The 22,975-nt window shown below is 57.6% G+C and overlaps 2 protein-coding genes across 5 annotated transcripts; both read left to right on the top strand.

Annotated features, from left to right (window-relative positions):
* Positions 1–1,052: 1,052 nt before the first annotated feature.
* CDKN1A (cyclin dependent kinase inhibitor 1A) lies at positions 1,053–6,072 on the top strand. Of its 2 annotated transcripts, none has more exons than XM_068918466.1 (3): positions 1,053–1,116; positions 3,471–3,878; positions 4,404–6,072. In XM_068918466.1, the coding sequence occupies exons 2-3, from the start codon at positions 3,479–3,481 to the stop codon at positions 4,451–4,453; spliced, it is 450 nt and encodes a 149-aa protein (XP_068774567.1). In that variant the 5' UTR covers positions 1,053–1,116; positions 3,471–3,478; the 3' UTR covers positions 4,454–6,072. The 2 variants fall into 2 exon arrangements, with proteins under 2 accessions (XP_068774567.1, XP_068774569.1); XM_068918468.1 differs by lacking the exon at positions 1,053–1,116 and adding an exon at positions 2,266–2,514.
* A 2,170-nt stretch (positions 6,073–8,242) lies between these two features.
* On the top strand, positions 8,243–21,278 carry RAB44 (RAB44, member RAS oncogene family). Of its 3 annotated transcripts, none has more exons than XM_068917963.1 (17): positions 8,243–8,391; positions 9,360–9,532; positions 9,599–9,707; positions 9,818–9,941; positions 10,234–10,377; positions 10,696–10,786; positions 11,135–11,230; positions 11,719–11,912; positions 12,138–12,186; positions 12,473–12,567; positions 13,406–14,547; positions 16,285–16,860; positions 17,437–17,518; positions 18,011–18,125; positions 18,912–19,013; positions 19,658–19,734; positions 20,383–21,278. In XM_068917963.1, the coding sequence occupies exons 2-17, from the start codon at positions 9,371–9,373 to the stop codon at positions 20,465–20,467; spliced, it is 3,243 nt and encodes a 1,080-aa protein (XP_068774064.1). In that variant the 5' UTR covers positions 8,243–8,391; positions 9,360–9,370; the 3' UTR covers positions 20,468–21,278. The 3 variants fall into 3 exon arrangements, with proteins under 3 accessions (XP_068774064.1, XP_068774065.1, XP_068774063.1); XM_068917964.1 differs by having other exon boundaries at positions 8,244–8,391; positions 13,406–13,776; XM_068917962.1 differs by having other exon boundaries at positions 8,244–8,391; positions 13,406–16,860.
* The last annotated feature ends 1,697 nt before the right edge of the window (positions 21,279–22,975 follow it).

Genomic DNA, 22,975 nt, shown 5'->3' on the forward strand with positions numbered 1-22,975 from the left:
GGGGGGGGGGTCCCTGCATCCCTGGACTGGGAGGGTCCCTGCATCCCCAGACTGGGAGGGTCCTGGATCCCCGGACCGGGGGGTCCCTGCATCCCCAGACTGGGGGGGTCCCGGATCCCCGGACCGGGGGGTCCCTGCATCCCTGGACTGGGAGGGTCCCGGATCCCCGGACTGGAGGGTCCCTGCATCCCCGGACTGGGAGGGTCCCCACATCCCTGGACTGGGAGGGTCCCGGATCCCCAGACCGGGGGGTCCCTGCATCCCCGGACTGGGAGGGGGTCCCTGCATCCCTGGACTGGGAGGGTCCCTGCATCCCCAGACTGGGAGGGTCCTGGATCCCCGGACCGGGGGGTCCCTGCATCCCCAGACTGGGGGGGTCCCGGATCCCCGGACCGGGGGGTCCCTGCATCCCTGGACTGGGAGGGTCCCGGATCCCCGGACTGGAGGGTCCCTGCATCCCCGGACTGGGAGGGTCCCCGCATCCCTGGACTGGGAGGGTCCCGGATCCCCAGACCGGGGGGTCCCTGCATCCCCGGACTGGGAGGGTCCCCGCATCCCTGGACTGGGAGGGTCCCGGATCCCCAGACCGGGGGGTCCCTGCATCCCCGGACTGGGAGGGTCCCCGCATCCCTGGACTGGGAGGGTCCTGGATCCCCAGACCGGGGGGTCCCTGCATCCCCGGACTGGGAGGGTCCCCGCATCCCTGGACTGGGAGGGTCCCGGATCCCCAGACCGGGGGGTCCCCGCATCCCTGGACTGGGAGGGTCCCGGATCCCCAGACCGGGGGGTCCCTGCATCCCCGGACTGGGAGGGTCCCGGATCCCCGGACCGGGGGTCCCTGCATCCCCAGCCTGGGGGGGGGGTCCCCCCCGTCGCCGGAACAGGGGGTCCCCACATCCTCGGACTGGGGGGGGGTCCTTGCCCCGTGGGGGCTCGCCGGGACGAGGGAGCCCCGAGCCGGGAGCGCCGCTGCCCCGCAGGGCCGGGCCGGGCCGGGGCGGGGCGGGGCGGGAGGGAAATCCCGGGTGAGCGAGCGGCGAGGCCCCGCCCCGGCCCGGTATAAAGCGGGGCGAGACGCGCCGGGCACCGGCAGACGCGACGGGACGGGACGGCGAGGTGAGTGCGGCCGGTATCGCCGCCGTCACCGGCAGCCGGAGCGGGGGGGGGAGCCCCGACAGGCAGACGGGGAGGGCGGTGGCGGCGGCCCCGCGCCGGTGGCCCCGGCAGCTCCCCGCTGGAGGGGGCGGCCGCGCCGCTGACTCAGGGCCGGTTGCATCAGAGCGGCGCCGGGCTCGGAGGGGGCGGCCGGGGGGCGACGGCCCCGCGCAGCCGCCCCGTCCCCTGCCCGCCGCGGGGCTGCCCCGGGACCGGGGCGCCTTGGCCGGGCGGCGCTCGCCCCCCGGCGGGCAGCGGGGCGCACTGCGGGGCCGGGGCTCGGCTCGGCCCGGAGCATCGCCCCGTCGGTGCCCGCTGCCTCGGAGCGGCGAAAATAACCGGGCTGCTGCCGTTGGGAGGGGGGAACGGGAGGTTTCCAGTTTAAGCTGTTATCTGGAGACGTGCGTGTTCCGCCGGACTAAGGCGACCTCGCTCCAAAATAGCCCTCCTTGCTGGAGAGCCCCAAGGACTCACCAGTGTCGTGAGTGGGGCATCCTCTGCACTCTGCCCCTCTTGCAGGGCAGAGGCAGCTGGCTCAGGCTGGCCCACCTGCAGCGAGCTCCAGCAGCCCTGTGCTGGGGTGCTCCTGGCCTCTCCTGTCCCCTGTGTTTCCCACAAACTGGTGTAACTGGTGGAGGGTAGGTCCTGGTGTTGCACAGGTGGCTGTGGTGAGCAGTGCTGCTGGGGGGGGGTGTGTGTGTGTACATCTCGACTCCCCAAACAGTGCCTTGATCTCCCAGCTCCAGCTGGGTGAGGTTTTCTTAATGCAACCATGAACCTGCATCACCTGTTTGCCCCAGTGTCAGGGTTCTCCAGCTGGAAGCTCTCGTTTTTTGAGACGACGGTGAGACCGAGTCAGCCCCGTGGGAGGGGAAGGTCACGTCTGCCCCGTCCTTCCGGATTTGGTGGCTCCAGCACCGATTCCGTGCTCTGAGTCAGGGTGACGCTGCTGCCACAAGGTGCAGGGGCTGGCGGGCGTCTGGCTCGATGTCGAAATGCGTTCCCTGACTGCTACCTGCCGGGGCTTGCTGGGACATGCTGGGACTTGCCTGGCGATGAGGTCACCCGCGGAGCCGGCTCCGAGATAGGAAGCTGAATTGCTATTTATACTCGGGGATGCTCGGCCCTGGGTTGAGGCAGGGCTGGATCAACGCGAGCGGAGGGTTGGGGCAGCCTCGGGAAGCACATGGGGCTGGAGGCTCCCCAGGGGTCTACTGACTGCCCGTGGTGGTGTGTGTGGAGCAGGAGATGCCAGCTGCTTCAAAAGGGGCTAAGCACTGGATTTGGGCAGTTTTCCATGCTGGGTTGGCACTGGCTGACGCTGCTGGGGGTTGAATACTCCAAACTTGGGGAAGTGGGGTGAGTGTGAGCCTGGGGGTCTGCAGCAGTCCCAGCTTTGGAGCTCCCTAATCGGGTAGAAGAAGACCGAGGACTCTGTCATGCATGCAGGGAGTGGGTTGCTTTCTGTGAATCTGTTAATGAGATTTAATGAATACTGCTAACCAAAAGAGGATCAAGTCCTAGCTTGGAAAACCATCGAATCCCAGCCAGGGTTATATTTGCCTTGCTCAGATAAGAGGCTCCTGGTGCAACTGTGGGCTGTGGAAGGGATCCCATGCCTGTGTGAGGAGGGGGACTGCTTGGATGGAGGGCTCTCTGCTACTTAACCATAAAGGTCAAGGCTCTTGGCATCGATCTGAAACAGTCTTGTCCCTGGTTACCCAACAGCTTCTTGCAGATGACAAGGATGGTTAGCAAAGTGGCTGAGCCTGTGGTGTATTCTTGCTGCTTGCTCAAAGGGCTTCCGTGCCACCGTGCCTGGGTTCTCAAGATTAAGAAATGGGCAGAAAAACATCCTATTGCTTCACTTGCCCGTGTGCAAGCTTGCCCTGTGCCCATGTTGGGGTGGGAACCCAGTGGGGTTTTGGCTCCAAGCCAGTGCCGAGAGCACAACTGGCTGCATTGATGTGTCAGAAGCTCTGGTAGCTCTTGGACCTGGTGGAAGAGGAACAGTAAACTTCAGTATTTGCCCCTTCCCCATCCTCCTGAGCTGCACCCAGGTTGTATCTGACCTCAGTTGTGCTCAAGTCTTTCCCTCTGCCCAAGACACCCCTGAAATCCTGAATGCCTGAGTCCCAGGCCAGGTCTGGCAGCCAGAGGCAGGGAGGTTTCCACTCTGTTAGCTTTGCTGTGGGGCCAAGCCTTGCCCAGCCTGGCTACTGCACGTTTTGCTCTGGCAGCAAACACGCTGGCCCTCCTGCTTGCTTGCAGCTTGCGCAACACCCCTGTAACCAGTGCTGCTTTCCTCCCTGCAGCTGCCACGATGCCTCTGTCGCAGAGCAGGGCTGGCCAGCAGATGCCCTGCAGCAGCAAGGTGTGCAGGAACCTCTTTGGCCCTGTGGACCACCACCAGCTCCAAAATGACTTCCAGGACCTGTTGAGGCAACAGCTGGAAGAAGCCCAGCACCGCTGGAACTTTGACTTTGAGACAGACACACCCTTGGAAGGATGCTTCAAGTGGGAGAGGGTTGTCTTTGCTGACCAGCAGCTGCACAGCCCATCCAAGGCCAACAGCAGTGGGAGTTGGAGCTGCTCCTCAGCCCACAAGGTACCCTCCAAGGACCGTCTTGGCCAGGCCTGCTCTGAGGTGCCTCAGCAGGGCTCTGAGGCTTGCACGGCTGGTTCCCCACAGCGCTTGAAACGCAGGCAGACCACCATCAAAGGTGAGTGCTGGAGGCTTAGTGTCCCTCTGTGCTGGCAGTGGCATCTCCCCATGGTGAGATGGTGTCATGACCACCATGGTTGGTGCCCTGACTCCCGTGGCAGGGGGAGATGGAGGGGACTTGGGTGTCTGGATGTGGAGAGCCCTGGCTGGCTTCTGGGCATGGAGAGGTGGGGAGGGATCCCTCTGCCTGGCTGCAAACTGGGTCCTTGGGGATAGCAGGTGATTCTGGCCAGGCTTGGGGGTCTTGCAGCTCAAGATGAGCTGATAGCAGTCCATTGCCTTCATTTCTGGCCTGGTCAAGTCCTATTAGAAGGGCCCAGGGTGGAAGTGCAAGTGAGACCACAAACACTCCTGGGAGGAAAAAACTAGCTCATGGATTGGGTGGGTGTCTCCAAAATGAAGCCTGCTTGAGCACAGCCTTGGCTGGGGTTTGGGGTGCTGCCCTGGGAATGCTTCCTCCTTCCTGCCCTGCTGCTCCAGACAGACAGGAAGTGACTTCCAACCTGCTCTTTCTGCTCTCCAGACTTCTACAACTCCAAGCGGAGAATCGTCCCCGACAAGCCCAAGCCGTGACCTCGTGGTGCTTGGCACCATTTGCAAGTGCCTCTGCTGAGGGTGCTGTCATCGGGGATCCCTCACAGCTGCTGATGCTAATGTGCCCTAGGGGTGTCTGTGGCTCTTTCCTCAGCCCTGTACTATGTAAGCTGTGTGTATGAAGCAACATAGTCTGTAGTTCCCTATTTATGAGTAGCCCTGGGTCCTGAGGGACCTTCACTTGTGTGCAATGTATATGGAGTAGCCCACGTTGAGGGTTGTAGCCCCTCAGAGGGGATGGAGAAGGACTGAAACAGGCCTGGCAGACCAAGATGATGGCATTTGTCTGCCCACAGAGGTGGAGAAGAGCCTGCATCCTCTGCCCTGTGCTGGTGAGGCCAAGCACTGTCCTGGCACTGTCCTACTGTCCAGCCATAGTCCTCCCCCTGCCTGCAGGTTGGCTGTGGAGGATGCTCTTGTACCAGCAGCCCAGAGGGGCAGCAGCTTCAGAAACTCCCAGGAAAATGTTACTGATGGTAGGGGTGGTGCAGCTTGGCTCTGAGCACACCCTGGCTGCTGGCACTGGGTGTCAGCTAGGACAGCCCCAGGGGCGGTGAGTGCTTGTCCATGCTTGGAAATGGAGTGATGCAAGGGGGGGGGGCTGTTCCTTCCTTCAGTCCTTCTGAGGAAAGGAAATGCCTGGTCCCTGGACAGCCCTTCCTCCAGGTGACTCACTGATGCTGTCATGTGTGTTAGATGGGCTGGAGAGGAGTGACAAACTTGGTGTGAGTCACAGGGAACTCCAGCAAGGTCTGCTGGCTCTCACCTGCTCCTGCAGCAGGGAGAAGGGCTGCTTTTAGCTCTGACCACACCTGGGCTTGTCTGGGGCAAGGATGTGTTCCCCCCCCCCCCTTGTGCTGTCCCTAACCTGTAGGGACCCTGGAGCTGCCATGAGAGCAGCTCTGGGGCAGAGCTCCATGCAGCAGGTTTGCTAAGCATGGAGCCACCACTGCCTGGGAAGCTTTGAGATCCCTTGAACTCCCTGCTGACCCTGATAAACTCCTTTCTTGCCCTGTTATTGGCTTGTCAAATGGTGCTATTTGCCCTTCTGTTCCTGCCTTGTTAAATACTGACACTAGGCTGGCTGTCTGCTCTGGCCCTGTTGGACTGGTCTAGGAAAGGGGAGGCCTGCTCTCCAGCAGGGATGACACTGAAAGAAGAAATTGTAGCTTTGTCCTGGACTCTTTTTTCCCTTCCTCCTTTGGAGCTGGGGGGAGAGGAGGACCCTCAGCTTGGCTGGGAAACGAGCAGCTTCTGCTGGCTCTCGGCCTGAGGCTGCTCGGGTCGTGGCTGGCTCACCCTGTGTTGGGTAGCTGCTCACAAGTGACTCAACACTGTCAGATCTCAGCACTTTGGGTTCATCTCCTGCCCTGCTGGATTTGGACTCTGGAAACTGGTGCAAGACAGTCTGAGGCAGAAAAGGGATGGGGTCAACCTCCTGCCTTGCACTGAGATGCACTTTGCTGTCAGTGAAGCTGGCAAGCTCCCAGCACTAAATGTTTATTTATAAGGATGCTGTTAAGTCTAATGGGAGGGGGGGGATTATCTATTTGTCTATAAATGTAGCTCTGAATAAACACTTGTCTTGTGTCTGGGAATCTGTGTCACTGGGTTAATGGAAGTAACCTTGTGTGCTGCGTGTTGCACTGCTCGCTGGGAGGAGGGAGAGAGCCCAGCTCTGGCTCCCTGCTGGGCTGTGGAGGCTGGGGGTCCCTTTGGGGGTGCAGTATTGGCTGTGAGCTGGGGCATCTGTGGGGGGTGAAACCCTGGGCTGGGATCTCTGCCTGCTGCCCCGGGGTTATTGGGAGCAGGTGCAGCAGCTAGAGCACAAACCAGACTAACTTGCACTTGGGCAGCAGGGGTAAGAGGCTGTAACAGCCTTGGGTGACTGCTTTGCAGCATGCAATGCAAAAAAAAAAAAAAAAAAAAAGGGGGGGTCTGGGAGCTGTGCAAGAGCTGAAGGGGGCAGAACACCCCCCCCCCCCCCCCCCATGACCTGTGTTTAACCCCTGCTGCCGTGGGCCTGCCTCCTGGCAGATGCCTCCTTGCTTGGCTAGGTGCAGGATGGAGATGCTGGGTATGAGGTGGCCCAACTTGCAGCCTGGGGTGCAGGATGGGCTCTGCTGCAGTGACTGAGCAGTCCCTGTTTGTGGTTTTGCCGTCGTGGCCCCGGTGGCTTGCAGACCCCATTACCACCAGTGCAGGGTCTTGCAGCGGGGAGCTCTGCTGCATTGTTGGCTGCAACCCCCTGCGGCTGCTGTTCCTCCTGCATGTATGCAGACGTCCCTTGAAATACTTGCAGAGCATTATCGTGGCAGTCTTTTAGCTGCTGCTGAGTCAAGCCCTACAGATTTAGCCTGTTTAATCTCTCCTCTTAGGTCAGTCCTTCCAGCCCTCTTGGCTGCTGCCAGCTGCTCCCCTCTGCTGTCACCTTGGGTTTGCCAGGAGCAGGGACTGAGGAAGTTGAAGATAAATCAGGAGACAGATACCCTCCTTGCCCCTGCTTGTGCAGCTCTGGTCCTCCATTGGGAAAGGGAGCTTGGCACCTGGATTTGCTTTCCAGGTGCCCAAGAGAGGCCCCCATCCTCAAGGGACGGGGGAGGATTTGCTCTGGGCTCTCCCAGAAGTCAGGCAGGTCCCTCCCTAGTGGGTTGCTTGGCTGGGGAAAGGGTCTCCTCCACCAGAAATCCCTTGGCCTGAGACACTACCCCTATTAATTGCCATCAGCACCCCATGGCTTTCTGTGAAACAGGTCGGTTTTGACAAAGCTAGCGTGGAGGGGGAAAGGTGGCAGCAGAAGCCCTTAGGAGGGGGGCAGTTAGCGCAGGGTTTTTCCCGGGCGAGGAGCTGCCCCGACAGCACCCCCAGGGACAGCAACGCTGAAACACGACCTTCCCCCCAGCGTAGGGATGAGCAGACCCGAGGGTCTGCGAAAGGCAGGGGGGTGCCAAAAGCCAGCTGGGAAGTGATTTTTGCAAGCTGCACACCCCAGCCCGGCCGGGGCTGCGGGGGGTTCAGTCTAGCGTAACAGGTACCGGCTTTGCTCAGCTGCAGCCCGGAAACAGCTGAGCCCTGACCCTGGCCTGCAAATGCACAGCTGGAGCGGTTACACCTGAGCCGGCTGCTGCTTCGTTAAGGGTAAAGTGTCAACGAGCTCCGCGGGTGTGCTGGGGCAGGGCACCCGTGCAGCCGGTTCCCGGGGGATGATTCAGCCCATTTGGACGCAGCATCACCCCGCGGCTCCAGGCGGATCCGAGCCAGCCCCGATCCGAACGCCGCCACGCTCCCTTAGTGCCGCGTGGGGCCGAGCGAGGCCTGGGGTTTGGAAAGCAGAAATCCAAGTGGTCCTACAGCCTTGGCTCGTGTCTAAGCTGTCTTCTGCGGTGCCAGCGGCCGTTAATTCCAGTTATAGCCCTAAGATAATGTTTGGCATTGCCGTTGTTATTCTTTAAGCGTTTGCTTGGCATCTCTTCCCGCGTTGCGGTTAGAAAAAAATGGAGCAAGACTGAAGCCATTTCCCCGTCCCGTTGCAAGCAGGAATACTGGAAATCAGTGTTCGGGCTGGGTTTAAATCAACGTAGTAATTTGGGCAGGGTCTGCTGGAGGCTTCAGCGCGAGGGATACAGAGGGGGATTTCTCCCAGCCCCGCACCTAAGGGGCGTTTTGCAGGTTTGCTCCATCTCCGCCGGGGCGCTACGGCCTCGTGGCCAGCGCGCGTCAGCGACCCGGAGCAGCCGACAGGAAACGTGCAAGCGGTTGAGTGTAACCCGAAAACGGAAAGCTGCCTTGAGCAAGAGAGAGAAGATGCCGGCGTGCGGCAGCATCGCCCTCCGCGCGCCGCTGACCCGCCGGGGAGCAGCGCCGAGCGCCCAGTCCCGAAACTGAGGTTTCCCCCCGGCCGTCGGCGCACGGGAAAGGTAAGCAACGGCTTTGCCCCTCTGCGATGCTCGAGGCCGGCTTAACGCCGGCATCGCCGCCTGGGCAGGCCGATCCTTTTGCATCCAGGAATAGTTCAGATAGCACCTATTTTAAAAAAAAAAAAAAAAAAAGAGGAATAAGGGGGAAAAAGGCTTTTTGCTCGGTGGTGGTGAGCTGGCGGCTCTGGGGGTGCTCTTTTTGGGTGGCTGGAAGAGCTAGCAGGCGTCCCTGCCGCAGGGATGCTGCCGCCGCCGCCGGAGCTCCCGGCTCGGCTAGGGCAGGCGGCGGGGTCGCCGGTTCTAATCCCGGCTCCGCCGGCCGGCTGCTGGCGGTGCCGAACCTCCTCCTCCTCCTCCTCCTTCCCCTGCGAGCAGCAAGCGTGTGAGCCCGACTGCGGAGTGTAATTCCCTTCGGGATTTGTTTTTTAATGCTTTTATCTCGTTCTGTGCCCGTGCCGCTCTCCCTCCCCTGGGGCCGCGGCGGCAAACGGGGGGTTTCCCCGCTCTCGGCCCCAAAAGGTCCCACTTCCGCTTTCTGTGTGTGTGTGGGGGGGGGGCCGCAGGGGGGAGGAGGCACCTGATTTTCGGCCCCGACTTCGGGTGTCGCGCTTCGAGTCGGAGGGGAAAGGGATGGGGTGTTTTTTAGTTTTTTTTTTTTTTTTCCTATTCACGCGTTTCCTGTGCACCCCGGTGTTTTTCCGGCTGTGGCTCTCGCCTGGCTTTTGGCCAGCCGCCTTCAGCGCCTCCCCCCCCCCCCCCGCCCCCATCCCCGCTGCCTCGTTTCGGCCAAGCTGGGCCGGGTCCCGTGGCCGCCGGTGGCGCCGCGAGGCCCCCGGGGATGGGCGCGGGGAGGCGGGAAGCGGTGCTGAGCATCCCCGAAGCCGGGAGGGTTGTGCAAAGACGCCGGCGTGGGCCCAGTTTCGCCGAGCCCTGGCGGCCCGCCGTAACCCGCCTCCCCGCCTCGGCAGGGCTGCGAGCCATGGCCGAGCGCCGGGCGGGCGCCAAGGGCCGCCGCCTGGGCTCCAGCCGGCGCAGGCAGCTGCGTGGGGCGCCGGGCCCTGAGGAGGAGCCGCCGCCGCCGTCGTGGCCGAAGGCGCGGGACTTCCTCGGCGAGGGCCTCGTCGCCAGCGCCCACCCACAGGTAAGGGTGGCCGGGCCGGGCCTCGCCGCGGGGCCGCCGCCGTCCCCTCACCCTGCTCGTCCTCAGGAACGGCGGGCGGAGGGCTTCCCGCGCGGCGCCGAGGAGCCGCCCGTCGTCTCGGACGGGCGGGACGCCGACGGCCGCTTCAGCGCCGAGGCGCTCGCCGGCGGGCTCCGTAAGTGCCGTCGTTGGGCCCCCCCGGGCCGAATTGGGTGTCGTCCCTCCCTCCCCCCCCCCCCAATCCCTTGTCCCGGGCGCTGACGGGTTTCGGCTGTCCGACGGCAGGGCAGGTCCCCAGCTCGCGGACGGCCTCCCGGAGCGGCCCCTCGTCGGACGGGGCGGACGGCGAGGAGCGGAAGCGCTTCGCGGCCTTCGTGGACCAGCTGGGCACGGACGACGCCTTTGGAGAGTAAAGAGCCCGCGGCGGCGCCCATGGGCGGCTGGCGGGACGGAGCGACGGCTTGGGGGAGGGAGGGAGCGTCACCGAATTCGGTGCCTGCTTGGGCAGTGAGCCCCGAAACGGCTTGGAGCCGCTTTTGCCCCAAGCACAAGAGCAGGGGGGGGAGGATTACGGCTCCTCCAGGACCCTGTCCCCAACGGCATGAGCCACCCGGGACCCCCTACCCAGCCCAGCTTTGGGGGGTGCTTGGGCCGGGGGAGCTCCAGCGGGTGCTCGCGGCGAGACGCCTCTCCCTCTGCAGCCAGGAGATCTGGCAGCTCTGGGTGAAGCTGCAGCAGGACGAACCCCAGCTGCTGGGCAACCTGGAGGACTTTTTGGCCAAGATGAGGTGCCGCATCCAAGAAGCCAAGAGAGAGAAGGAAGCCTTGGAGGTCCTCCTGAACAAGTGAGTCAGGGCTGTGGACAGGGACGGGAAGGATGGGACGGGGCCCTCTGCTCCCCTTAGCCACGGAGATGAACCCAAGGAGGTAGAAATCTGGCTGCTTTTAGCACCTCTGTCAGTGGCCGGAGGCTTCATGCGGTGCTGATATTTGGGGTTGGGCTCCCTCTACAGTCATGCACGGGATGGCAGGAGTGCCGCGTTCAGGCTGGGTGGACACGTTCCTCGCTGGGGTGCAGCAGCGGGTCCCATGGGTGCCCCGGGCCAGTTCCCGTGCCCACCACGGCGGGGACTGACCCCCGTTGCCCCACTGTGCCCTGGCAGGCGCATGGCTGAGCACGGCAGGGAGGTGCAGCAGCTCTGCGAGGCCCTGGAGCAGCAGATGTGCCAGGAGACGCAGCGGCTGGAGCAGGAGGTGGGTCACCAGCCTGCCCGGTGGCTCCTCTCCCCCTGGGACAACGCTGCACCCACAGGGTCACCCAAAAGCCAGCATCTCCAAGGCCCCCTGCTCCCGACCCGACCCGGACAGCTGCAGCTGGGTCCATCGCCACCGTAGGCTCTCAGCTTCCCAACATCACCCAAATGCTGGGCTGGGGGTGGGGGGTTCCAAGATGTCACCGAATACATTCCCACCTCTAAGAGGACCAAAGTTGTGTAGCTCATCCTGATAGATCTCCATCCCTCCTGCTCTTAACTTGCCCCGCTCTGGGAGAGATGCCCCTGGGGGTGGCGGGCACCGTTAACCCTTTGCCTGCGACCACAGAGCGAGGCCCGGAGCCACCAGCACAGCACGGAGCTGTGGCGAGCGCTGGACGCCCGGGAGAGCGAAGCGCAGCGCCTGCTCTCGGTGCAGACGGAGGTGAGCCGCTGCGGGGCCTCGCGGGCGGCGGAGCCGGGACGGCGGCCGCAGCCTCCCCCGTGAGCTCTGCGGGGAACGGCACGGCTCAAGTGCGCCGGATGAGCCCCGGCAGCAGTCACTGAGTGGCTGCCGACCGGGGTGGACTTGCGCAGTGCGGGGTGCTCGTCGCGCCGGCACCCAGGGAGCTCCCGGCACGCAGGCTGTCCAGGGCAAGCTGCTGGCAAAAACCTGCCACGCTGCTGCACTGGCAAAGCCCCGCAAGAGGAGAAAGGGCTTGAAACGGGCGTTTTATATTAGCATGAGTCCCTAGCAAGGCTCAGGCGCCGAAAGGCCTGTTTTGTCCAGCGGAGAGGTGCATGCACATGTCCCCCCCATCGTGGGACATGCAGCCCTACGGGGGTTGAGCCGATGGGTTTCTGCCCGGTGTCTCCGGGCCGCCGACTGCCTCCTCGTGGGGGCCCGGGCAATCCTCCCCTCCCCTGTCGCAGCTGGAGACGCGGTGCCGCAGCCTGCGCAGCACGCAGGAGGCCGCCAGCACCGAGAACCAGCAGCTGGAGCGGAGCAACCGGGCGCTGGAGGAGCGGCTGCAGCACGTCCACCTGCAGCTCCGCGAGACCCAGGGGCGTCTGCAGGCTGCCCAGGCCGCTGTTGCCACCGCCGCCACCACCGCGGCCCCAGCCCAGTGAGTAGCTGAGGAAGCACCCGTCGCCCTCTGGTTCCTCCTGGCGGCTGCAGGCTGGCGAGCAATGAGTTTGTTGGGTCTCAGCCCTTCCTTCGCTGCGGGAAGCGGAGTGATCTGGAGGCTTCTGGGCCCGGGGGTGCCCCTGGCGCTGGGAGGGAGGCAGCGGGGAGAGGTGGGCGCCTGTGGCCAATTGGTCTTTTTACCCGCTGCGCCTTGTCTCGGCAGGGACAGACCCGCGACGGAGCTGCCTGGCGAGACGCCGCCGTCCCCGCAGGTACTTCAGCAGAGCGGTGAGGGGGATGCACACGCGTGGGCACGCTGTTCGGGCAGGGACCGCTGGGCAGCCCGAGAGAGCGGGGTGCGCGCCGCTGGGGTGTGCCGGAGAGGGGCTTGGAAAGGGAGGGGGTAGCAGCATATTGGGGCTGACACCCCCAAAAGTTCATGCTGGTATTTCTAGATACCTGATTTGACACCTGGAGGGGAGCTAGCCAGCATCTCGTGTTGATACGCTCTCTTGAGCATCCCTTTTTTCTCTCCTCCTCCCACCCTGCTCACGGCAGACGAGTCTGGAGAAGAACGAGAAGTACTGCTCCGGGATGCAGATCAGGCTCGGATCCCAGAGTGGCAACCGGCCACCAAAGAGCGGCCACCACGTGTAAGGGGGCCTCAGGTCATGCTGAGATGGACAGGGCCAAGGAGCTGCATTTACCTTCTGCCCTTGCTGCAGCTGCTTTGGGGCTCTGATGCGGTGCAAACCCCAGGGATGCTGCAAGGCGACTGCTCCCCGGATGGGTTTTATCTAGCGCCAAGCAGCCTAGGGAGGTCATATTTCCCCAACAGACTTGATATTCGGGGCAGCGTCTCTTCTTAGGGCAGGCCCTCGGAGAGTAACAGCTACCGCTGTTGCTGGGCAATAGCTGCTTCTTCACCTCGTGTCCTAAGGGCCCGTGAGCCGATGCTGAGCACCCAAGTTCCCCCCCTACGCACACCTCCGGGCAAAACATCACTTCTATTTCTTCTACTGCTGCCTCCTCTCCCACCCGCGCATCTCTCACCTCGGTGATTAGATCACTTCCCACGGCTTGAGGCCGCACGTCGCTCCCCTTAGATCAGGCACTCCTCCTGTCTGAGTGAGCTTTGCCTTTTAATCTCAGCCTAGGTAAATACCAGAGCCTGGGAAGAAACACGCTCACTTCTCACGCTGCATTAAGGCACCAGCTCTGCCTCCCTGCTGTCCGCTTCCTTGACAGCTCAAGCACAGCTTGCCGAGTTTATTCCAGGCATCGGGTGTGCTCCTATTTCCTCTGTCCCTGCTCTCTGCCTACATGAACTTCTAGCACATAGAGAGAATAAATACAAGTGGGCTTGAAGTGGGATCAGATGAGTTTGCAGAGGATGGATCCAGGGGGAATGGCAGCTCAGGACGGCCCTGGCACAGGCTGGGGGCAGCTGCAGGGTGGCTGTGCTTATACCGTGTGCTCTGCTATTTCCAGGGTTTGGGAAAAGGTGCCGGGAGAAATAAGCATTTCGGGACCCCTGCCCAGAGCGACCTCTGTACAACAGGATCCCTTCCCAGAATTTCTGAAAGAGGAATGGTTTTCTGACCAAAGCTCTTTGCTAAGAGAAATGAATGATGCAGTAGTGGCTCTGAGCAAAGAGCTGAAGCTGCAAGGCCCAGCTGACCCCGTCCCAGCGGGAGACGTTTCCCTTCGTCCGTGGGAGGATACTACCATGCACGGCACAGCCCCCGGGGCCCTGCAGGAGACCCTTGCCAGCCTCAGCAGTCAAGAGACATTGCAAGGAGACCTCCTGCAAGAGGGACCAGCTCAAGCCGCTCTCGGTGCTCAGGATGTGACACCGGCCGGTGCGTCTGAGAGCGCCGGGCACCGCACGGCTCAGGAGCGGGGTGGAGAGCAGGGAGAGAGCCCCAAGGGAGCAGGGCAGGGCCAGGAGGACACTCAGAGCATATTTTTTGTGCAGGGACAGGGCACTGCTACAGAGGAGCAGACGCTGGAAGAGGCTGAGGATTTGCAAGGAGCACAGGGAGAAAGCACAGAGGCAGGAGCGCAGGTGTTGACAGAGGTAGAGGAAGCAGGATTAACGCAGGAAAAAACAGGCTGGGAAGCCACGCGGCCCCCAGGAGATGCTGAGAAAGCAGTGTTAACCCAGGGAGAAAATTTGGATGCAGATCTGAGGCCAGCTGAGCCTCAGGAGCTAGAACTAGTGCTGGGAGGGTGTTTCACCGCAGGCGTGCTTCGCTGGGCTGCAGCGCAGGAAGAGCGCGTGCAGCCTCTGAGCAAAGGCGCAGAGCTAGGGGAGGAGGCTGACTCGTGCATGTTGCGCTCTGAGAAACTCGAACTAAAACTGGGAGAGCACCTTGATCCAGAGGTGCAGTGCCTGGGAGAGGCTGGGAGACCAGGAGCAGTGCCAGGAGAAAGCCCAAGTACTGATTTGCAGCTGCTGGCTGCAGGACAAGACGTGGAAGCAGAGCAGGCAGGGAGCGGAGATGCAGATGGGCTGGAGGTGGCCCAGACCCTCCAACTAGCACCCACCGAGGGCCAGAGCGTTGGCCTAGCTGCGTGGCCCTCCGAGGCTCAGTCACCGAGAGCAACGCAGGGACACGTCCTGGACGCAGGTATGCCTCTCACCCAAGCTCAGATGCCAGAGGCAAAGCAAGGGGAGAGCAACGATGCAGCCTGCCAGCACGAAGCTGAGGAAGGAGAGGTAACCCAGAGCGTGGAGGCAGAGCTGCAGCCCGGCGCTGAGGCTGCGGTGGGAGATGCAGCGCCAGGAGGGAGAGGCGATGCCGGGCTGCAGCCTGGGGATGAAGGAGAGCAGCTAGACGTGGTGCAGGGAGGGAGCGCCGGTCCGGCTGTGCAGCCACCTGAGGAGGCTGAGCCACTTGACGTGATGCAGGAGGAGGAAGCTGGGGCAGATGTGCAACCAGTGGAGGAGGCCAAAAGCGCAGGGGGCCTGCAGGGGCAGAGCAGCGATGCAAACGTGCAGTCCCTTGCAGAGGCCGAGGAGCTCGCGTTCACCCCGGGCGAGGGCACGGAGGCAGAGCTGCAGCCCCCAAGTGAGGCTGCGGTGGGAGGGAGAGGCGATGCCGGGCTGCAGCCTGGGGATGAAGGAGAGCAGCTAGACGTGGTGCAGGGAGGGAGCGCCGGTCCGGCTGTGCAGCCACCTGAGGAGGCTGAGCCACTTGACGTGATGCAGGAGGAGGAAGCTGGGGCAGATGTGCAACCAGTGGAGGAGGCCAAAAGCGCAGGGGGCCTGCAGGGGCAGAGCAGCGATGCAAACGTGCAGTCCCTTGCAGAGGCCGAGGAGCTCGCGTTCACCCCGGGCGAGGGCACGGAGGCAGAGCTGCAGCCCCCAAGTGAGGCTGGCTCTCCAGTTCTTTATGGGTTGGGAGTCAGGCCAGGAGAGGGGGATGCTGCAGGTGTGCAGCCACCCAAGGTGGATGAAAGCCTAGGAGCCTGGGAGGCTCTGAGCCCTGATGTGAAGGTGCTGCCGCTCATAGTAGTCGAGGAGCCCAAATTCACCCTGAGCGAGAGCGTGGTGGCAGATCTGGGACCCTTGGGTACAGCTCAGACATGGGAAGGGATGCCAGGACAGATCCTTGCTTTGGAGGCACACGCATTTCCCCAGGGAGACTTGACAGACGGGGCGGCCCATGCAGAAGTGCAGCCCCTGGCTGGGGCTGCAACACAAGGTGCTCAGCCCCATGACCAAGCCATTGCCAACACTGAGACTCCTGATCTGGAAGTAATGCTGGGAGCGTTCGCTGGCGCAGATGGCCAGATCCTGGAGGAAACCCAGATATTAGAGATAACCCAGGGAGAGAGGGTTGATGCATGTGCACAAGCTGCGGAGGGGGCTCAGAAGCTAAAAGTCGTTCAGACTGAGAAGATTCATCCAGAATTTTTGCCCCAAGCTCCAGGGGCTTTGAATGGGGAAAAAACACAGGGGAAAAGTGCTGATTTAGAAATATATTCACTGGAAACTCCTAAAGCAGAAGTAATGCAGGGGGACAAGACTAGTGCAGATGTGCAAGAGGAGCCTAAGGAAATGATGCTAGGGGAGAGCACCGGTCCCGCTCTATACTCATTCAAGATCCACGGAGTGGAAATGCTGCAGGGAGAGAGGACTAACGCAGAGGTGAGGCCTCTGGATGAAGTCCAGGATCTAGAAGTGGTGCAGGGAGCAAGCCTTGAGGCAGATGTGAGGTTTTTCACCCAAACTGAGGGTTTACAACTAAAGCAGGGCTGCAATGCTGGTGCAGCCATGGTGGCCTCATCCATTTCAGAGGTGCCGTTACCAATCAGGGGGCAAAAGCATGAAACACTGACACAAGAGGATGTTCTCGTTCCAGATCTGCAACGGCTAGGCATTTTGGGACAAGAACAGGTCTCAACACAGGCAGATAAGGTGAGGCCAGATGTTGCTCCTGAGCAGCTGCTGCCGAAGGAGAAGCCACTGCGGGTGATGGAATCGGAGCAGATAGCTGCCGAACACCCTGAGCTTCCAAAGGAGAAGGTGCCACCGGCGTCTACCCTTTGTGCAAGGGTCCGACGTGAGGAGCACATGGGGAGTGATCCGGTGGGGGCATTCCTCGGAGACAGCCTGCTGAGTGACGTAGCCAACAGCAGGACGCAGCCTCTAACGCGGCTCTCAGGAGAACCAGGAAATGGTCTGGATGTTGGTCAACGGGATGGGAAGCAAGACGTCAGGCTGCAAACGAGTCAGGAAGTAAAGCCCAGCCCAGAAGATCCAGGGGCTGTGATGGCTGATGGGGCAAGAAGTTCCGCAGGAGTCACTCCTGAAACCTGGCCTGATCCAGACCACCTCTACAACGTGCTGTTCGTCGGGGACTCCCACGTGGGCAAGACGTCATTCCTGTACCGGTTACATGCCAACTCCTTCAACCCGCACCTCACCGCTACAGTAGGTAGGCTTCCTTCAGCTGCTCTCCGGCACAGCTCGGTCCTTGCTTGGGTAACCGCCACAGTTCCCTTTCTTCCACCCCCCTCAGCCTTTACCCTTAGAAACAAGACGAGAATCAATTTTAAATTCCCAATAACTCATTGCTCACTGCCAGTCAGGGCACAAGACAACCTGCCCGTGGTCATTACATGCACGGCACCTCTCACATCCAACACGCCTCAGTGTCACCTAGGACCAAATGGGAGCACCAGCCTAATGCACCTGAATGCTCGCTCCTAGGCTCACCTGGGTCCTCCTAATAGTCTCCAGAGAATTATTACTGACATGATTTAAGCAGGCCTTGTTTCACGGCCAAAGGCCCTTATGTTTTTTCGCTCCTCTCTGCCTTTTGGCTCTGTGCTCCTCTCTTTACCAACCTGTTTTTACTCAGCCTGAAATGAGAGACCTTCTAGCCATCAAAGATCTAAAAGCTTGAGGGTTCGACTACAGGCCACGCTTGTACTGTGTAGCTTCTGCACCCATCCTGTATCTCGGGGATGAACCCTACAACATCAAAATGTTCCCGTTGTGTACGTCCTAGGACTGGATTACCAGATCAAAAATCTTATCGTGGACAACAAACTCTTTGCTCTCCGCCTGTGGGACTCAGCTGGGCAAGAAAGGTAAGGTGCTGTGCTGCGGGGAAGCAGCCGGGATTTGTTTGGTAGCTCAGTGGAAATAAATGTTCTCGGCTTGGCTAAGCAAAGTGGGGTTGTGTAAGGAGGGCCTCCAAAGAAATGTGAGATCAGATAAAGAAGAATAAAGGAAATAAATAAGATTAAAAATAAGTATTCAGGCTGTCTCTACAGCCTCCTTTGTCAGTATAGGAGCAAAATCTGGGGTCTCCCTGAATTTCAGATAAATCCCTGCGGCTTTCCGAGAGGACAGATGTTGATCTTTAATTTCCTCACGTGGGTGTACATGTCTTTAGAAGGATGTATTTTCAAGTTCAGAGTTCAAGTATTTATATACATGCCTAAGTAAAACATCTGTCAAGCTCAGGAAAATACCACTTTTCAGCCTTAACCCGAGCAAATTTTTGCTGTTTTTGCACATGCGCATTTCCACACGAAACCTTCTTACTCCATGTTGGTGACCGTTTAAAATGTACGCAGGTACCACAGCATCACCAAGCAGTTTTTCCGGAAGGCAGACGGCGTCGTGCTGATGTATGATATCACATCGGAATATTCCTTCGCGGACGTGCGCTACTGGCTGAGCTGTATCCAGGTGGGTGAATTAGGAAATCCTCGGTCCTGCCCCTGTGATTTGGAAACACCCAGTGACTCCAAGATCAGCATTTCACTGACTTGACTTCTGGCGCTGGGTCAGGTCCTGACGTCTGAGGGATTTTTACTTACTCCACAAAAGGCGTTCTGCTTTGTTTTCATCAGAAAATAATTTTTCTTCAAGGATTTTAAAAATTCAAATGCCAACATTTTTCACAGTTTTGAAATGTTTCCAGGTATTATCTGTTCCTAACATTGTCATGATGATTATCAGTTTTTGTTTTTTTTTTACTGAAAACTGGCAAGAAACAATGAAAAGTCTTGAAAGGGTTTTCAAAACCATTTTTAAATCAAGAAGAATAGTCCACTTTAGTGGGAAATGAGAGTTAACTGATGTCTTATAAAAGCTTCTTGTCAGAGATTTTCAGTGAAGTATAAAGTGAGTGCTTAAAAGTACTGGAAAAAAAATAGGTTGTCACCTTGCTCAGGGCCCTGAAATCATAGCCGGATCATCTTCTGAAGGATATCACAAATCAAATACAAAGTGAGTTCGTTATACATGTAACTTGTCCCATTCTCTGTACTATTTAAGAGGCCAAGACAGGTGATTTAAGAAAAAAAAAAACAAAACTTTTCTTAAGTTTTTGAACTAGGATAACAGTATTTAAAGTTTCGTGATCAGCCCAAATCCATGGGTATCCTTGACGGTGCTCCAAGCCAGCGTGTCTGGCCATGATTCCTAGCAGATCTAGATGCAACCCTGCTTCTCCCCTCTTTAACTGCACAGGAAGGAGCAGAAGACGGAATCGCTATTCTGCTCCTGGGGAACAAAACCGACTGTGCTGCAGAGAGACAGGTCCCTACGAAGGAAGGGGAGCGCTTGGCTCAGGTAGGTGCACAGCCCTGCAAAAGCACGCCAGTCGCTCCAGCTTCATAGTTAGCTGAATGCGACCAAAGCTAAGCAAGGACAGCTGAAAGGATGGATGCCACCAGCACTTACCTGCCTGAGGACCTGGAGGAAAGTCGAAAGCCCTTAACTCATCTTCTGCTTGTCGGTGTCCAGGAAAGGGACCACAGAATCTGTCTTGCCATCCTTCCCCCTTTGTCGGCCAAGGGCTGAGTCATAGTAACGGTCTGGGATTTACATATGGAGACACCAGGACAGAGAGGTTAGATGCTTTTTCACAAACTAGTTACCGGCAAAGCTTGAAAGACCTGGGAACGTCTAGTTATCATCTCCATATTCAGTTCTCTAACCAGACTGCGTCACATCTGCTTCTGTCTGTAGCATCTGTCTTTTCCTCAGTATTAAATATTGGTGCCCTAGCTACAAGAAGAGCTGTATTTCATCCCTCACGTTCCTGTAAATCGATAATTATTCAGTTTCTTGTTTCCTTGAAGCTGCGAGGCCCTCTGGTCCTTGTGTTTCCACTTGACCGTGACTTTTCCGTGGATGTTTACCCCCGTGTCCGTGAAGCTATTCCAACCAAATGCAATAGGAGTGCATTTTTACTTGGGCTTTTTGTCTTCCAGGAGCATCAGCTCACATTTTATGAATGCAGTGCTGCCTCGGGCCACAACGTCTCTGAGTCCATGGTCAGCTTAATCAGGTGAGCCAAACACTTGGATCTTGCCCAGCTGCCCTGACATTAATGGCCAGTGAAGGGCCAGGGTACGCTGTAAGATGTGGCCTGAATATTCAACGTTGCAGCATGGAGCTAAAAAACCCTCGCTGGCGTGTTTGTGTGCCTATGAGACACATTAGAAAGCGAGACAGGGAACGAAGCCTAACGAAAGCAGCTCCATTTAAATGTCGGAGTCCTCCAGCAAAAACTTCCAGTGTCGCTTCTAGATGCTGCCAGTCCTTTCTTCCTCCCTCAGCTCAGGGATTAGCATGATCTAAACAATTAAGACAGCTTTAAGCACTGAAATTACTTCTCATCGTCTGGGAGTTCAACGCTGATAAGGCAGATGCCTGGTGCGAAGCAGTAAATCAGAGATCGTCGTACTAGATGGGTTTACTTGCTCGTTCGGACTCACTCCCAGGCCTTGCCCCAGCTCTCAGGATGCTGCGAATTTCTCCCTGGGTCAATTGAAATCAATTCTATCTGTGACTCAGTTTAGGCTGGTATTTTCAGCCTAGTCCGTGGCTCTCACTGGAAGGCTCAGAGCCTCCTTTACCACCATTTGTCAAAACAGAACAGAAACGCAAAATGCAGGGGAAAGTAACCAGCTTAATTTGCCTCCTGTCCTACCAGGTTACTCAAAATCCGTGACGATCAGCTGAAAAGCAAGGTAGAAGAGGAACCAAAGCCAACTCAGAAGAAAAAGGGCTGCTGCTGATGACAGCTCGACTCCTTGTTGTGATCTGAAACTGCAGCGATGGCCAGAAAAGCATAAAAATAGCCCTCAGACACCAGCTCTGCTCCCCGCATGTCTCACTTGCCTGCTCGCTCTCCGCTGCTCAGAGCAAAATCCGTCGGGAAGGAGCAGTCTGTCATCCGTCTCCTTCCCTTGTAATCTGCTTCTAGTACCCTCCAGCCCCAAGCGCCCCAAAATACTTGTCGGGAAACTTTACCACTTGGATTTGGAGACTAAAACCCAGCCAGTGCGTAAACCAAGAGGATTTTAGGACCGTTTGCGCTACTGCGCGGCAGTGAATTTCTCTCTAGCTTTACAATCTGCTAGCGTTTGATTTGGAACAACAAAATACGCGGCATATCCTAAAAGCGCTCTGCAAGGCTGCTCAATTAGGCAAGGTGAAGCTAGTTTTTCCTCTTTCATGTTTTACCATGCCAGTGAGCAGTAGTGGGTCTCGACAAAAAACTACTAAAAACTTTGTTCAAAATACATTAAAAAGAGGGGCGGGAAAAAGTCCAGGATAATGGAAAGAGCATTGAGGTGATGAGCTCAATGGATATATGAGCAGATAAATGCTTCCGAGTGTCCACGTTATTGCATCGCGCCCAGAGCAGAGTTTGCAAATCTCAGGACGGGCGGGGAAAATGCAAGCTCCTACAGCCAGCCCTTTAAAAATGATACAGCTTCTTTCTGCAGTATTAGTTTTTTCCTTCTTTCTTTACAACTTGAAGCAGAGAACTGTCTCTTTGCAGAGAAAGCCATGCAGATGAAGTAAATAAAAATGAAAATATTATATTTTAGTATTTTTTAAATATTACAAGGGGAAATGTATTGCTTCCATCCCCAGCAGTTCAATAGATTTATTTAAAGACTCTGCATACGTGCAGCTTTTGGGAAATAAGCGTGCTCAGATTGTTTTTTGGTGCCACTATTATTTAAATGTACATTTGGCAGAGTGTGGTAGCCACAGGAAAACCGAGGACCTGTTTTGTTAAGGGCTTTACAAAAATATACTTGCAAGAAGAGGTCGTTTTTTTAATAATACTATAAAAAAAAATTCCACTATAAAATGCTTTACTGAAAGAGCAGCGGGACCAGCCTGAAGAATTTGGTTACTAAGGAAGAGTTTACACGGCTCAGTTCAGAGCTGGGTCCGGATTCAAGTCTGCAGTATCAAACAGCAGGGTTTGTTTGGTCCCATCTGCCCTATTTCTGCTTTGCTATTTTATCTGAAAAGTGCACGTAGAAATCCAAGCGCGCTTTGCAAGTCTGGTTGACGATAAGAGTTGCACCGTCTCCGTTTAACCGACCCAAAGAGGCTCCTTTCCCAGGGCCCGCAGCAGCTGCCAGCTGTACTCGGACCTCTGCTGTCCCTCAGACCGGCTTTTCCCTTTGCCTAAATTTGCCGGGATTATACGCGGGAGATGGCGCTTTTCCTGTGCGGTCCTGCGGCCGGCTCAGCAAACGTTTCTGTTTGCCTGCAAGAGAAGATGGAGTTGAGGAGGCCCAGGCTAAAATCTTCCATTAGATGGCAGCAAATGCAGCAATACCTTTGAACTGTGTAATACTGCTGTTGCAAATAAATATAGCGAGCTCAAACAGGGCCCAAAACAGAGACCTGGAAAAGAGAAGGCTCCAAAGAACATCCGATCGAAAGCAACGGCTGTTTTATTCCACTAGAAATGTCTGTAAAAAAGAATTGAATTTACATCCAAAGGTCGTAGCGTAAAACAAATCGTACTATACTAAAAACCTCCCCTCCAAACTTTGAAATTAATCTTTTGTTGCCAGGGTGAGAGGAATGCCAAAAAGGCAACAAAGCATGCTGAAAAAATCTGCTGTGCTGCAATTTAAAGCATCTTTCATCTTTAATAACTGAGAACCCCAGCTCTGCAAACATTTACATTTCAGAATCAAAGAGACTCCTCATTTGCAAACTGTTAAACCCATGCATGAGTATTTGGAGAAGGATCAAGGTCTAAGGTATTAATAGTAACATGGAAAAGCCTAGTTGTTTGTACCACAAGCTTTTTTTTTTTAATGCCAGCTTGCCTCCCTTCAAGCCATCTCTAATTACTAAAGGCACCCCACAAGAAACAGAGGAACTTCCCAAGTTAAGTCAGGAATGCAAAATACGTATTTCCAGCCCCAAAAGTCATTAGGCGTCTTCCCCCGTTCGGCTTTGTTGTTTGCACCTTCAAAGCACAGGAGCTGGATGAGATCCTGACGAGTTGGAACAAATCACCAGCTCTAGGTACGCCGGCTCCTTGCCAAATTACCTGTGGTTTATTCCACTAGAAACGTCTGTAAGAAAAAACCACCGTCGTTCAGTGTTGATATCCATTTATTCTGGTTTGCAGATAAAAAATACAGACCAAAGGCAGAAGAGCGCCTGACTCTCAACAGCAACTTTTTCCTAGTGGGGAAACTGAGGCAACGAAAGGGAAAACAACGTTTGCTCTGGCACTCTCAGCTGGCCAGCAGCATCCC

The sequence above is a fragment of the Struthio camelus genome, chromosome 24, assembly GCF_040807025.1.
Source record: "Struthio camelus isolate bStrCam1 chromosome 24, bStrCam1.hap1, whole genome shotgun sequence".
Taxonomy (NCBI): Eukaryota; Metazoa; Chordata; class Aves; order Struthioniformes; family Struthionidae; genus Struthio; species Struthio camelus.

What these genes read in the sequence shown, in the direction of transcription:
- RAB44 (XM_068917962.1), top strand. Translation starts at nt 9,371, where the DNA reads ATGGCCGAGCGCCGGGCGGGCGCCAAGGGCCGCCGCCTGGGCTCCAGC. An exon ending in ACGGACGACGCCTTTGGAGA is followed by an intron (nt 9,942 to 10,233) that starts GTAAAGAGCCCG and finishes CTCCCTCTGCAG; the next exon opens with CCAGGAGATCTGGCAGCTCT. An exon ending in TGCTCTCGGTGCAGACGGAG is followed by an intron (nt 11,231 to 11,718) that starts GTGAGCCGCTGC and finishes CCCCTGTCGCAG; the next exon opens with CTGGAGACGCGGTGCCGCAG.
- CDKN1A (XM_068918466.1), top strand. Translation starts at nt 3,479, where the DNA reads ATGCCTCTGTCGCAGAGCAGGGCTGGCCAGCAGATGCCCTGCAGCAGC. An exon ending in CAGGCAGACCACCATCAAAG is followed by an intron (nt 3,879 to 4,403) that starts GTGAGTGCTGGA and finishes TCTGCTCTCCAG; the next exon opens with ACTTCTACAACTCCAAGCGG.